This window comes from Molothrus aeneus, chromosome 3, assembly GCF_037042795.1.
Source record: "Molothrus aeneus isolate 106 chromosome 3, BPBGC_Maene_1.0, whole genome shotgun sequence".
Classification (NCBI taxonomy): domain Eukaryota; kingdom Metazoa; phylum Chordata; class Aves; order Passeriformes; family Icteridae; genus Molothrus; species Molothrus aeneus.
In genome coordinates this window covers 45,780,968-45,797,343 of record NC_089648.1, presented here as the reverse complement: position 1 = coordinate 45,797,343, position 16,376 = coordinate 45,780,968, and the positions used below count along the sequence as shown (strand labels likewise).

Below are 16,376 nucleotides of genomic sequence, written 5' to 3'. Positions count from 1 at the left end.
TATGTGCCAACTACTTGAACACTGTGCTCCTGAGTTTTTTCTGACATGCTGTAATGCTACATGCACAAGGACTAGGTGATATGTATTGGAATGCAGAGCTGGAATGCAAAGTATCCTATTAATCCCACATAACCAGCCATGTAGCATCTAACTCTGATCCAAGTTAGTTCTCTAGGTACCCTCTACAGAAAGGGATCAGCTCCTTTGCTAGGGGTGATTCTTTTCATCCTAGGATATGTGGGATAGACAAGCCTGTGGAATACTCTGGTCTTGCTCCATAGAAGAAAAACCTAGGAAGCTTTGCTAGACATCTTGCAATAGATCAGATCATTAATACCCATAAAATAGTACTGCCTTACAATACTCAAAGCTTCGGGCAGATGGGAATCAATAGGCTGGGGCTGGTTAAAAGAATCCAGTCTGAGCAAAACATTAATGACATGAGGTTGAACAGGAGGAGTAAACATCTGCAATACTCACTGCTTGGCATGCTCACTTCAATTGGAGTCTCAAGCTTCCACCAAAGTTGAATTGGAGTTGGATAGGTAGTAATGCAAATCATGTTAGAAAATTAAATTGAGAAGCAGACAATTAACAGCAGAATGTCACTGTGTCACTGTAATAGCGTACAAGTCCTAATGGCTTCTGAGCTATGAACATCACCACAAAAGGTGGAAAACACTTGTGCTTACCTCATATATAGGAAGAAACCCAAACACTGCACCAGCCTCTTTGCTTGCAAACTCAAAAGTTTCCATAGGTTTTAGCTGACCAAGGGAAGCCAAAGTCAGTGCATTAGTAGCTGAAGACAAAAGGTAATTAAGACATTCTTACTACAACTCCGAGAGAAGTTTTATATTCCCATGACTTTTAAGGTTAAAGCCAGGTAAAGATGGAAGAGCTCTACTGATATTCAATTAGAGCCGTAGAAAGTATATGTAATGAAATCTAACTCTCCTGGCTTCTGATTTTGTAGGAACCCTGAAAGAACTATTGTATGCAACCAGGGATTCACTGTTATTCTAGTATATTTTCACACATCCTTAGAGTAAACTTAGGATATTTAGGTTTTTTGTTGAAGTGGAGGAAAATTCTAGGGTTTCTTTTACATGTTTAAACCAGTGAATCAGTTTGTGCTACCTTCTAAACTGAAATTTGACAATGTGAAAAATGAGAATGAAAACCACAGACATTTCTTAGATCCCTCTGTTTTTACATTTTTGTTCTAGCTTGTCCATTGAATGAGAAAGATTTATGGATAATTTTTAAATTAGAAATAAAATTTTATTTCCTATATGTCGCATGGAACATAAATTTGTCATATACATTTGCTACCTTTTCAGGAGCCAGAGCTCTGAAAAACTTGAAGTTGTGAACTGCTTCCTCATCTCCATCCTTTTCTAAATCTGAAGGTGATCCAGTCAGTGACTTCAACCTGTATGTACAAGACAGAAAAATCCTGAAATTCCTATCAAAATGATAGTTATGAACACAATATTCATATATGACTCAAAAATTAAATTATTTTGAAGTATAAGTGATTTTGTATATATTCAAAATATAATTTATATTAGAACCTTCCTAGGTGTCATGGAATGTCACTAATATTTTGTCAATCCAGGTATGACTGTCACCTGTAGAAGGCAGGAAATCTTAATATAAACACCATTTACAAGAGTCATGTGCTAACTCTCTGATAACGAGAGTTAGCATTTCTTTAAGTTCTGACTAGAACACCTGAATGTGACTTTCATAACAGAGGTGTCCTCTGCTGATATGTCTGGTTTGCAAATTTAGTCATGAGAAGAAATTATCTGGAGTGTCTGTTAGTGCAGATTAACAGTTGCCTTTATAATCAGAAAAAAAGGTCAGGTCACACAAGCTAAGGAACTGCAGGGAGAAACTGAGACCATTCTTCTATATGACTCCATCTACCTGCTGGCATTTTTTAATCATTTTTCAAACTCCTGAGATGCTTGTTTAAACTGTAACCACCTGTGCTGCTCAGATGGGTTTGTGTCTTTTCAAGTACGTGCACATTTGGGGAATATTTTCCCACACCTTTCTCCTGGAGAAGCTGGCTAGTCATGGCTTGGTGAGGTGCACTGTTTGCTGGGTAAAAAATGACTGGATGGCCAGGCCCAGAGAGTGGTGATGAATGGAGTTAAATCCAGCTGGCACCCAGTCACAAGTGGTGTTCTCTGGGGCTTACTGATGGGCCCAGTTCTGTTTAATATCTTCACTGATGATATGGATGAGGAGATTGAGTGCACCCACAGTAAGTTTGCAGATCACAGCAAGTTGGATGGGAATGTTGATCTGCTGGAAAGTGGGAGACCTCTGCAGAGGGACCTGGACAGGCTGGACCAATGGGCTAAGGCCAATGGTAAGAAGTTCAATAAGGCCAGGTGCCAGGTCCTGCCCTTGGGTGACACAACCCCTGATAGCACTACAGGCTGGGGGCAGAGGGGCTGGAAAGCTGCCTCATGGAAAAGGGCCTGGATGTGCTGATCCACAGTGGCTGAACATGAGCCAGCTGTGCCCAGGTGGCCAAGGATGACAATGGCACACAGTCACTAGCTCAGCTGGCTAGAGCATGGTGCTCATAATGCTAAAGTTGTGGGCTTGATCCCTGTACAGGTCATTCACTTAAGAATTTGACTTGATGATCCTTGTGGGTCCATTCCAACTCAGAATATTCTGGGATATTCAATCTGTCATATACAAATAGTGTGGCCAGCAGGACTATGGGTGATGGTTCTCCTATACTTGGCACTGGTAGGGGCACACTTCAAGTGCTGTGTCCAGTTCTGGGCTCCTCAATTCAGGAAGAATATTGAGGTGCTGGAGTGAGTCCAGAGAAGGGCAACAGAACTGATGAACGATTGAGAAAGTCCTATGAGGAGCAGATAGGAGAGCTGAAGTTGTTTAGCCTGGAGAATAGGAGGCTCAGGGGAGACCTTATTGATCTCTACAACAGCCTGAAAGGAGGCTGTAGCCAGGTGGGGGTTGGCCTCTTCTCCCAAATGACAAGGGGACAAGTGCAAATGGTCTCAAGTTCCACCAGGGGAGGTTTAGATTAGATATCAGGAAAAATTTGTTTGCTGAAAGGGTAGTCAGGGATGGGAACATGCTGCCCAGAGGGGTGGTGGAGTCACTGTTCCCGAAAGTGTTCAAAAGGCATCTGGATGTAGCACTTGAGGGATATGGTTTATAAGTGAATATAGTGGTCCTTGGTTAATGGTTGGACTCGATGATCTTAGAAATATTTTCCAACCTTAATGATTCTACGATTCAATGAATATATATCTGTTAATAACACTTATAACATGATTTGTTAATCGAGATCCTAAAATGTTATCTTGGTGATGAATATCGTATGAGTTATCCAATAAGTGAATTATACTAGCATCACAAAGATAAGTGACTTGTCCCAAGACAATTGTCTGCATCCTGCAGAGTACAAAGCCTACCATCTGTAAGTAACACAGCCTTTTGGATGATGCTTGGCAAGCTCTCCATTGCAATATTTGGTACAGTAAATCCAGAGGAACCAAGTCACACTTGAGGTGACAGCACACAAAGCTTTTAGAATTAGACTGAAACTTTCTATTGCATGGAGTGGTGGCTGCTTTTTCCCCCAGTTCTCTACACAGCTAAGCATTTCTCATTTTCTTGCTCATTGTCTGTTTAGTTAATGTGTTTAAAAGGTATGATAGCCATTCTCCTTTACTGAAATATTTGAAGAATCCTCAAAAAGTAGTCACAGTTTGACACAGGCGTGTAATTTATGGGAAGTTTCCTTCAGATTAGCTGACTCAATAATTATATCTTTGGTTCCAGAGGTTTCAAACTGGCTGCTGACTATTCAGAGGAACTACAGGGGTCCTTCAAACACAGCCAAGCACTTCTCTGTATTGATGAGTTACTGTTCTGACTGCAGTGACACTACTTATATTAGTAAGAACTCCATGGAATAATAATTATTAGCAGGATACCAAATTAAATGAGGTAACAGTAAAACACCTTAGAGATTTTCCATTGTCCCAAATTGCTTTGGTTGAAAGGCAGCCTAAGAATGGACATGGTGTATGAAACCTAACCACTAAACAATGCACAACTTTTTAAGTCCTAAATATTTTTTCCCATATTTGGATTGCTTTGTTACTTAAGACACTGCATGTATTTCCTCTGAAGATGCCCTTTTCAATATTTCTGTTCGTTTGGTTAATCCACTAATTAATGAACCAGAGTGTTCCAGGACTAGAAATATGCACTTAAACTAACAGGCCAAGGCTCTCTGACTGCGCTTGTAACTAACCCATCTCCCTTAAGAACTCTACCTAGAAGAAAAGCTCAACACTGCTATTGAACACACATTTATGCTAGTTTCAGAATGCCATGATCTGTGAATCCTCTACCCATGTATGTGAATGTATCCATAACATCCCAGCAAGTTTAAGATGACCGTTTCTTAAACTGAAAGATTAAATTTGGTTTATTCTTCTAGAAGGATTTGTATTTTGCTCAAAACTATTCACATCAAGTTGTTCAGGTAACAGGCTGTTAACCTGAGCAGCATATATAATATAAAACCTCTAATTAGACTAAAAGCTGAGACAAGTGTCTAGTCATCACTATAAACTGAGTTCAAACCTTGAACATCACCTAATCCTGACTGTCACCAATCATAAAAAGGAAAAGATTTATCCATACTGGGTCAAAAACCAACTTTAAAAAGATTTTTCTGAATAACAAATAGTACTATTTTTTCTGACCTTCAGATGAAAGGTGTTTTTAAAGCGTATTTTCAAAACTGTTCCCCCAATCATACATGTATGTAAATGTATGAGATCTTACTTGTCTCTGTCCAGAATGAGAGGATATACAATCTTCTTCTTTTCTGTATGTTTTCTCTCCTCTTTAATTATAGCAGAAAAATCACTAACATCAGAAGGCAAAATCAACCGACTGGTATCTGTTAAGTCAAACTTCCTGGCTTGTCCAAAGAAACCAAAATAATATCCAGTCCTGGCATGCCAAAGCCTACAGACATAGTAGAAGCAGTGCAAAAGGACAGAAAAGAAAAATGGATATTTTTAGAAGTGGAACAGAAGTGAGATATTATTTGTGTACATTATCAAATTCCGCAGCACTGTTCTAGAGTTCAGTGTGCTAGTCATAAAAAACATCAATGAGATTGTTTTTATAATTTAAATAATTTGAGAGTGATAAAAAAATCAGAAGGTTGTTGCAAAAAAACAGAAAAAAACCCAGTTCATGTTTGTATTTCTGAAAATTAGCAGTAAATGTACGAAAATCCTGAATTGTTCCTGCAGTAAAGTGCTGTCACCAGAGCAGGATCTACACAAAATTTCTTCATTTAATACTTCCAGAAAAGCAAGAGAAACTCCTTCAAATGTACTTGTTAGCTGAGAAGGAATTATAGGTGTCTATCAAGTATCTTCAAGCTTTCATGGTCTAATTGCATACACATCGATTAGATGCCATGCTTAGGATCCAAGTCAATTTAACAAGTACTGAAAGCTAAAATAGGATTAGAACAGGAGACAACTTTTAAAATTTTGTAGGCATTACCTATGTGTTCAAAGTAAATCAAGGGCTGAAAGAAAATGACAGTCTGCAAAAGATCTGACTTCTGGATAAGTGCTACATTAAAACCATCTCTTTCGGGTGCAGAACAGAAAATGCACCTAGTGCATTTTATTTAAATGCACTTTATTTAAGTTCTAGCCTATATGCAAGTGCAGCAAGAAAAGGATCTTTGAAGATAGCTCAACTGATTTGCTATAGCAGTAAGAAGTGTCAGTCATTTTATACCTGACTGAACCATCAACAGATGCTGTCACTACCACATTTTTCTCCTCTTCAATAAATAAGTCAACCACTTCAGCAGCATGTGCCCTCCAGCAGAGCTCCTCCTTTATTGCCTGAGGGGAAAAAAGCAATATAACCACATTTGAGGCAGTTCTGTACCCCACCATGGTTGCTAGCTTAGTGGATTTATCAGCATGTCTTTCAGAAAATTAGAAGAGGTGAAAAAATAATCCCTCCATGAAACAGCCTGCAAATGGCATATGGTAGAAACACTATCCAGGGAACATGGATAAATTCATTCTTAATGTACCTTCTTTGAACATAATGAAATAATGCTAACACCATTTTACTTATATTTTTCTTTTTTTTTCTTTTCCACAGCATCAAATTATCATTTCAAGCACAAAATATGATCTTTATATGCAGAAAACATTTTTATCCCTGTAGATCTCTGCATTATTTTTTTCTCTTTGTCTGGGTATACTGTTCAAGTTAAGAAGATCTGAAAGATAATTCCTTACATTTTTTATATTTCGTGAATCTTCTAAGAATGAGGCCATGTTCCAGCGAAAAATATATCCCTCTGTTGCAGAAAGGAGAAAGCAAAACATCAGTAAGTTTCTTTAGTGCTACACCTCCACTTGTTGCTACCATTGACTCTCAGTAGACACTGGGCAGAATGAAGCAGAGAACACAGGTCAGTTAGTTTACAGTGAATATAACTGTTTTATTGTCAAGCTCAGAGTAGAAATAATGGACTGTTCATTAATATGCAAAGAAACATATGCAAGTTGTGAACAATGTGTCATGAATTGGGTAGGTTTGAAATGGAAGTAAGGTAAATATTTTTCTTTAAATTATGAGTGAAAAACAAGTCATCTTATCATGACAGTTGTCTATTGCACAGCTGAGGTATGAGCTTCCTGGGGATTACACTGGTTTTCAATCCTGGTAAAATGGACAAAGTTTAATTAATTGTATACATGATGAATGCTTAATGTTTTACAACCTTTTAGTGCACTCATGTGAAACTAGAATCAAAGAACTACTTTCCTTATTGCCAACAACTGCCTAGGCTCCCCCTTTCCTGATGAAGTTGCCTTCCACTTCTCATTTCTACTACAAGACAGAGGAATATTTTGTGTAATTCCAACTTTCATACCAGTAACCTTTGATTTCTAGGACTGTAAATTGCAAGCAAGGGAGGAGGCAGGCAGAGAAGCTGACCTTTTTATAACAAGGAAAAATCTGTAGAGGGGAAAGGAAATTGGTAGCAGCACCGCAGATAAAAGAGAAGAGTGTGGAAAGCATGAAAAGCAAATACACAGTGACACAAACACAAAAAGGCAAAGGGAGAGTATCAAATGAATAGGTAGTAGGGTGGATACTTTTCCACAATTAATTGAAATCCTGTTCAGTGCATGCTGCCTTTCTGAACTCATTTACTCATTTGAATCCGAGAGGAGTGGAAACTCATCATTTTCAGTATAAAAGTCAAATTATTGCTCAATTTTGAAAGAAAAGGGGAAAAATCCCTTGCTCCATCCAATATCTGACCACATAGGAGCAGGAAGTTGTCAGAAAAGAGTTCTAATATGTATTTTAAAAGAAAAGTGACACATTATGATGGACACAGAAATGGAAAATTGCCAGGGTGATTCCAAAGGTTTGAAGAAGAATCAGACAGCAGATAAACATTCTGCCAAAGCAAAGTCAGATTTCATGTGAAATTAAAGGTTTAGCAATGAGCTGCTAGCATTGACAAGTGCTTTTCCTAAACAGCTGTGTACTGCTGGAGCCATTACTGTGCACTCTGTATGAGTGTTTGAATCACAGCTCTTGGTACACCCCAAGATGCAACTTTTTATTTAGTATTATTACCATGGAATTGAAATTTTTGCTTGTTCTTAGCAGTAATCTTTGCCCTTGGGATCAATATCATAATTTAGATGGAAAGTATATTCAGGGCATATGAATGAAGAAAATTTTAATGTCTTTTATGAAAACAATTCTACTGATAATACTATGACACTAACCTTTAATCTACCATCCTTTTATAAAACACTTTTTACAGTCATTTAATTATAGCTTTGATGGAGAAAACCTGGCAGCACTTGGATCATCATTTCCACATTTCTGGCACATTTACACAATGATATTTTCTTGTCCTACTCACTGTCCTGAACAAAATGACTAAAATGTTTACTCACCTTTACTGCCTGTCAAAAGAATTTTAGTGAAGGTGTCTGTACACAGTGCTGTCAGAGGACCTGAGGGACGTCCTGCAAATGGCAGAAGTTCTTTCATCAAGTTTCCCTAAAACAAACAAACAAACAAACAAACAATGTTTATCTTATAATACCTACATTAAAAATATTATTTCATCAGAATATGAGTGCCATTGATTTTATCTATTCAAAATTACTGAGCTCATATCTATTCAGAAAGCTGCTAAGAAGGTAAATTCCTAAATCTACTGATGACAAAAATAGCTGTGTATTATTCTGGGTTGCTGTCTCTTGTACACTGAAAGGACAAGCTCTTTAATTCTTCAGGCAAGTCAGTCTAGTTGCACCTACCCCTACTTCACCACTTACCCCTCATTCGCTATGGAATAGTATCAGTATGCCCCTCATTTGCTACTGAAACACTGTTTTTTGCTGCAAATGGGCCCATAATATCTCCTTCACCAACTTGTTCTATTTTTCAAGTTAGCACCAGCAGACTTCCTCCATTATTGCCTCTTCAGGACTGGGAGGGTGTGAGGGAGAATGTCTTGCTGATAAGGAGATTCTTATTTTGTCACCCATGTAATGATGATGACAATCATTCCAATGATGACACCACTGGCATATGAATTTGGAGATTCCTGTAGGAATCTAAGCACACTAATATATCAACTGTGAAGAAAACAAAACCCAACAAAGCTCACACCTGCAATACTTGGATACATTTACCATAATTTTCTATTTTTGCATAAAACATCTGCAAGGTTACCTTCACCATCTTTCTTCCCATGGGAAAAATTCTTCCTATGACTTGCTTTAGCTGGGATTCCTGTTCAAGCCTTACATAGCTGACCTTTTATGACCACTGTCTGTCACAATGAGCAATATTACCAATCAACCAATAATATCATGGTACTTTCCCTTCTTGCTGTATTTACTTTGTGTATCTTATTTAGAGTAATATGATACCTGGAAAAGTCTTCTAGATCTGAGGTGATATGACAAATAAGCCTTTGCCATTTGGTTGCATGACTGGCTTTTCAGGCCCATAACAGTTGGAGATGTTCTGTGTTAGGACTATATTCTAACAAACCAGGACACTATTCTCTCCTGGTTTGTTACCCTACTAGTGCTAGCTGGCATTATTTTCCAGACATATTTAGCCTCTTCTGACAGTAGGACACTCTGCCTTGCCTATCATCCTGTCTTAGAAAGTAAATGTTGTGGGTGAATAATCAAATTCTAGACTTTCACAAAAATTTAGAGTCAGTTTGTTATAATTACTTGAAGTCATGTTTCCTTGTTTTCCGCTTGCCGTTGAGCCCTGCTGCAGTTACTAAAGCAGAACTAATTTGTGACCATGGAAGAAACTGATTACCAAAAGATGCAATAAATATCTGCTGCTGCAATTGCTAGTTAAAGACCAATTTTCCAAAGATGAGTGGAATTATCTTCTCAGTCTTCCAGTCCCTTCCCAAAGACATTCAGTTGGGTACCTGAATGCTCCACAGGCGGATACAGCTACTTTCATGAGCAGAAGCCAGTAGAGGTGATAGTCCTGCTCTAGCCTTCAACAACTGCTCATTCACCTCTGGATTTTGGGTGTCCTTACAGCTAGTTGTTTCTTCTGCTTTGGAACACAAATGATCATATATTTTCTCAAAAAGTTTCAGTATTACTTTTCAATGCACAGAATTTACATAACATTAGAAAAATAATTATTTTACATTAGAAAAATAATTATTTTACATTTGAAAATAAAACCCATCATCAAGCTGGCATTACTCTAAAAACATTAGAGGCATAGATAAAGGTAATTGAAAAGAAATGGGAACAATCTTCATTATCTTATCTAAACCAGCCAGAACTATTGCTCAGTGATGTAGGGGAAACTTAATTAGAAGAGAGCCATTTTACAGGATTTTTATAGATTTTACAGGAACTGCAAGCACAAGTGGGAGTAGAGGAGGAGTGCAGGACAGTGGTCATCAGGACAGCTACCAGGCAGATGTGCAGCCTCTGCATGAGGCTTCTAGAGATAACAATGAATTCAGCAATGAAATTTAATAATGACATGACACTTAACACTTCCGGAATCATAGATTTCTATACTTATTTCTCCAATTGAAAACTTTTGCTAGATGCAAGGGGATGTTCACAGAGACCCATTCTGAGTTTCTGCTGTGACTTTTCCAGAGCTGGAGATGCTGGCAGGACCTTCATAGACATTCAGTGGATGCAAGACCTAACATGAGTGTCTATTTCATTGGGCAACAAGGCTTAGGAATATTCTGGTTTTAGGGTATGCTTTTTCCCCAAATAAATTGGTCTTAAATCCATATTGCAGATGATCAAATTTCTTATTATTGGGAAATTCTGCTTTCCAGCAGAGAATTTCTAAGGGATTCAGAAGAATCTAGAGCATTTATTTCTTGCAAATTCACCGACTCATTTCCACAGCTTTAACTCTTAGGCACTAGGCTCTCTCTTGATTATGATTTTTCAAGGATAGACACCATAATGAAGAATTTTCTTTCAAAAATTTCACCTAGTTTCACAGCTTTTGTCTGTGGGGCCATTTACTGATGCTTGACTCAAGCTGGCTCTTGCTATACTATTTCAATAATTCATTGCTTGAATATTTATGTAGAAGAAAAGTGTGTATAGTTGACATTCCCAAACTCTGAAAGTGTTTTCATGTCAATTTGAAGAAAAAAGCAATTAAGGTCTTGCATATCCTGCATCCTGGCCTGGCTTTTGGGAAATAAATGCAAATCAGGAGGGAGAAGAGGATGATGAGATCTGTCTTCCACATACCAAAGGTATCCCAATTATTCTAAACAAAGTTTGCCAGACAAACTGACAAACTCAGTTTCTACAATAATCTGGGCAGAACTCATGGATCAACATCAAAAAGAATGAAAAACATCTTTCTGTACCTGTTTTTATTTCAGTATTAATTTCATCACTTGTTTCAGTATTAATTTCATCACTTATTTCAGTATTAATTTCCTCACTTTCTGCATTTTTCTAAAAGAAACAAATGAAATGTAAGAGAATTAGGAAGTGGAATTTGGATGTAACTACAGAACAGTTCACTAGTTAAAATTATTATAAGAACTCATTTTTTTAGTTTGATTATTCAAATATTTCTCCAATTTCCACTGAGTGTAAACAAGAAACACTTTTTTGAAGAGGATCAACAGATGAACAAATCAAAACCAAAATTAATGGGAATTAAGAAGCATGTTAAATGTCAATTTGGCTGAATAGCCTTAATTTCTTAAGACAAGCAATCACAATTGTGAATGTAACCGAGATCTCTTCGAGAGTGTCATTCAGAACATGCATATAGTCTTGTTACTGCCTTGAGCAAAAATTAACAAAGTTTAAAAATATATTTATACATATATAAACATTTACTCATGTCTGCATTTTCAGTAAGAAAATTTTCAGAAATCCTCATTTGTGCCTTGCTACAGGCTTCTGAGGATCCCCAAGGCTGGCAGTAATCAGTATACTGACCTCAGAAATTGCCAAATCAAATAAGGCAGGGAAAACTCTGCGGCGTCGAGTGTTTGATGTATCTCAGACAAGTCACTTAAATCTCATCCTACACATTTATGTGTAAGGCCTAATGTATGTGACTTTCAGGGATTTTTTTAAAGGCTGAAAATCACTTTCCATTTGTTCTAATGAGGAGACAGCACAGTGTATTGGATACATTAGTTTGTAAATGGCAATTAAGTCAGAGTTTGCTTGGGAATCTATCCAAGTGCCATGTTCTCCTGAAACAACATGCTGGTAAGAATCTGAGAGGCAGCAGGATTTTCCTCTTTTTGCCTACTTAATTTTTATTGCTCTGCAAGTATGGCATGTCCTTCTGGCATAGAAAGGCAAAAAGTGTCACAAAACCCATAACACTAACCTTAGCAAAAATATCCAGATTGAGACACTGATACAGTGATGGTAAAAAAAAAAAAAAAAGAAAAAGAAAAAAAAAGATACTTTCATTTGAGAGAGTGTATCCAAGCAAACGCAGCTGCAATGTTGAAGTGGTTCTGCTATTATTCAATATTATTCAAGTTATTCAATTATTCATGATTTGTCTATTTTACCTTTCACCCTGAATCCTTGTATACCCCCATTTGAAAGTCAGAATTGCTTGTGATAAGTATCTGCCAAACACTTTGATAGTTAGCTATTCGCTGCGTCACAGAGCCAGCTGACTAACAAAGGATTCTTAACGCATGCACTGTGACAGTCAGTTTACAAAACTAAACAAATATTTGTTAATTATTCATAATTATTCATAATTCTTAATTATTAATTTTTTCATAACTCATTCATAATTCATCATTCATAATTTCGTCATAATTCTTGATATTTAGTTTTGTGGATGGTGTTAGGGAGTTATTTTAGTAAGTTGCAGTATTTTAAAATCAAAACGACATCAGAAATTTGTTTTGAATGCTACCAAATCCATCAAATCAGCATACCTACCTCATGTAGGTCTGAAGAACTTTCCTTGTGCTCTGCAATGGCACTGGCATCACTCCTCACAGAATGAGCAGAGGACACGGAACTTCTTTTCCTGTGTGAAAGAAATTATTGAAGATCACTGATATTCTTGAAAATACTATTTGATACCTGGAAATCAACATCACCCAGCATTAAAAAGCATAATAAAATAGCACTTAAACTGGTTAGACTAATTAGACTAAGGGTTATTGGTTTTATATATTTTTCTAAGGCAATATTTACATATTACACAGCCAACCTCTCCTGGCAGGAGTTTTGAGCTAATGGAATCCATAGTAATTGAAAAGTAACATTGGTATTCATCCTTAGGGCACAAAAAGGAAAAATTAACTGCCTGCCAATGGCTTTTTCCCTTTCATTTTACACAGTACTTACTCTGCAAATAGTTTTCAATTAATCATAAAAACTTATTTTAAAAGTGTTATGAAAACTCTCAATAAGGTGGTTTTGTGGAAGAAAATAATGAAAAAAATGTATGTGATCTGCAATGGTTTTGTTTCTGAGTCATGAAAAATTCTGACTGAGTTAATAAGTAGTTCTTGCCACATAACACACTAGTGTCACTGCTGCTCTGCTTTTGGCAAGAGTATCTGAATAATTGGGATAGGTAGAAAGTATGCAGCTGGGGTAGTCCACTTAAATTTGGTCAGACTTATGGCTATAAGTTTGCAATTTTCAGTGTTTGATTTTACAGATTTGCTATCATGCTTGACCATTTTTGTGTGTGTGTGTATGATCACAGACAAATTTATCCAGGTATCTTCCCAGTAAATACAAAACATCCTAAGACTATGATTTTCCAAATCATTATAGGATTCTCCTGTTTAAGAATAGCAAAAGCTCATCTTCATTTATAAAAAAAATCTATTTATGAATTTTAATCACTCCTTCTTTTATTTAGCAAGGATTTCTTAAACTAATCCTTAAGTTATAATGTCAAAAAGAGAATTTACATTCAATTAAGTAGTACTGATAATCAAGTCGCATAAGCTTCTTGAAGATTTTAAAGCAACATAAGGCCATAAACCAGCTTTATGGTTCACAAGAGCAAAAAAGCTGTCGAATTGCTAAAAACTTAAAGCTTCATAAATATTTAAACAATACTGAATCCTTTTGGCTACGACTGCCTTTGCATATCCATGGGAAGACAAGTGTTTCTGAAGTGAGATACAGGTGCAATGCCTTTCTTTCAAAATGAGCATATTTGTCTAAAATTCTCTTTTTATCCAATACTACCAATCTATGGAAGCTTCTAGCTTGTTTTAAGAGGAATCTTTTGGCTACACCCTTTGATGTGCTTGCCTCTTTGCTGAGAGTACCTAAAAGCAGGAGGATTTTATCAGGTTTAAAATAAAGAAAAAGTCTGCTGCCACAAAATTATCTCATAGAGATAAAAGAAGTTATGGTACACTGGAAAACTGATACTGGGCAAAAGCTACCTTCTGTTGAATTCTTCAACATAACTGAGACTTATGAGACCATTTAGAGGAAAAAGGGAGAGCTGAGTGGAAAAACTAACATATCATATTGCTTGACAAGCATTATGAAAGTTTAAGACTTGGAAAGTTAATTAACTGTATGGACCTGAATTGATTAATTACAAATAAAATCTCAATTCAAATAATGTATCTTGGAGAAACATTGCATCATTTTACTACAACAAAATACCAAATTACTGTGCCAAGGAAGATAAAATGCACCGTTACCTGGAAGAGGAAACACTACGTACAAGGAATAATATGGCATTGACTCCAGAGACCTCATTGTCTTCAGTAGTTTTACGCCTGAAAACAAAGATATTTGTACAGGATATATATATACAACCTATATATATGAGATAGGTTGTGTTTTGTTCCAGAAAACGTTTCACATTTAACTTGTAATTTAAAAAAATTAAACTTTACATTTCCCAGAATGCATGCAGCCTAAAGTTGTAGACAGTTTTTCAGAATCAGTTAATCAGTTATGATGGTTTAATGTTAGTGGGCAAGACATACAGAACGTGCCTGTCGCAGGAAAAAAGGTACCTGATGGAATCATGAAAATTTCATTCAGCCAAGTATTTTCTTGAGGATTGGTATTTAAGAGGAAAGTGAAGTAACTTAACTAACTAAATTAATGTTAGCTATGCACCTTTTTCCTGGCACTCAAACAGTGATGTGAATCTTGGGTAAAGTACTCTACTAACATTGACTTTCCTGTCTTCCATGCATCAATATGAATTGGCTGCCTCATATACAGGGAAGCAAATATAAAGAAAGAGCCACTTCTGAACTGTCTGAACTGCAGTAAAGTTTTGATTATTTTTCATGGTACAGAAAACTTGTCTCACTTTCTCACAAATTTGCCAATTTTGCACATGAAGGATGAAGTGAAACTCTTGGGTAGGATAGTTAAATATTGACTTTGTATGGTCCTAAAAGACATGTATTCCTTCACTAACACGGGAATACTGTCATGCTGCTCCACTCAGTCTAACCAGATATATTGCCATTGTTCAGTTTACTGATGTAGCAGCTTAATGGTAATAAGAGTATCTGGAACCATCCTGTGATCACTCTTTGTAACTTTCTCTGAAAGATCTTTACTCTCAAACCTCCAAAATCACATCATGTTTCTCCTCATTGAATGTGACTTCTAGTCTTCTAGGTATGGACAGCGACTGAGATACTGATAATGTAGAACATCTGCAATTATCATCGGAAGTAGCATTAGTTCCAAATGTCCTCCCAAACACAAAGCTTCCAAAATAAGGATGTTTCTACAGCTCAGCAGCAGCCTCTAGTCCATGACTAGAGTGATTTACATAGTGAGAGCTTCCTTCAATGGCAGTGCTGAGTTACATTAAAACATTATTTTTAATTACATCATCCCTTTCCCCAGTGACTGCCCTGATCACTTCTCCTACCTGCAATGTCAGGACTAGCTAGCAAAGTAATTTGAAGTGGGAGGAAGGAGGGCCCACATAAATTGCTACTTTAATTCCTGCTTGTAAATCACCCTTTATATTTGGGCATATCGGAATTTCTAGTATGCCATTGAAAAGTTTGTGTGACATACTGGAGATCAAAAGGCATGAAAATAATACTTACAGGCATGTCACAGAGGCAGATTCAAAATCCCACAAATTTATTTCACCATTTGCACTTCCTGTAGCTATCAATCTGCCTCCTTCTAGTTGTAAAACATCAAAACACCTAATATCCACAGAAGATAAAAAAGTCTACAAAGAAGAATAAAAGAAAAAAATGAGTAGGAGTAACAGTAGGATACTATAGGCAGTGAAATATTTTAACTGGTAATAGAACAAAATGCCTAAATTGACAGTGTCTACAACAACTGCACAGGGGATGCTATTTTAATACTATTGTATTTTAACTATATAGAAGCACCAGAGAAAACAAGGGAGTGAAAGTATTGGGAGACTCCCAGCTGCAGAGGACAGGGGCCTCCAACCTGACCTGCTTTTTACAGCACAGTTGCAATTTGAGCATTTAAAAACAAATGTAAGGGCTGAAGATTACTCATAAGTAGGTATCTGTGGAGATATTCTAATCAAGTTAATGGAAGAAGTCACTGAACAGAGATAAAATGATTTTTCCATAAACACCATCCACACCTGTTACAAAGTTAGTGAAATTTTACAAGACAGAACTTTAGTCTTGTGGACTACTCAAGTTAAATTGAAACATAAATTTGACATTTTGTTTTACTGAAGCAGTAAGAGGAGAAAATGGAATCACTCAGCTTGATCTGAATGTGCCACTA

The 16,376-nt window shown here is 36.8% G+C and overlaps 1 protein-coding gene across 1 annotated transcript in view; it reads right to left on the bottom strand.

Annotated features, from left to right (window-relative positions):
• The window catches only part of WDR64 (WD repeat domain 64), a 55,349-nt gene that overhangs the window by 326 nt on the left and 38,647 nt on the right, over positions 1 to 16,376 (bottom strand). The window contains exons 16-27 of the mRNA XM_066545676.1: positions 15,701 to 15,831; positions 14,315 to 14,392; positions 12,570 to 12,660; positions 11,060 to 11,096; positions 9,563 to 9,696; positions 8,049 to 8,154; positions 6,360 to 6,421; positions 5,842 to 5,951; positions 4,861 to 5,046; positions 1,336 to 1,435; positions 693 to 767; positions 481 to 514 (exon numbers count right to left, since the gene is read on the bottom strand). Coding sequence (XP_066401773.1) covers positions 481 to 514; positions 693 to 767; positions 1,336 to 1,435; positions 4,861 to 5,046; positions 5,842 to 5,951; positions 6,360 to 6,421; positions 8,049 to 8,154; positions 9,563 to 9,696; positions 11,060 to 11,096; positions 12,570 to 12,660; positions 14,315 to 14,392; positions 15,701 to 15,831 — 1,144 coding nt within the window. The remainder of the gene's footprint in view (positions 1 to 480; positions 515 to 692; positions 768 to 1,335; positions 1,436 to 4,860; positions 5,047 to 5,841; positions 5,952 to 6,359; positions 6,422 to 8,048; positions 8,155 to 9,562; positions 9,697 to 11,059; positions 11,097 to 12,569; positions 12,661 to 14,314; positions 14,393 to 15,700; positions 15,832 to 16,376) is intronic.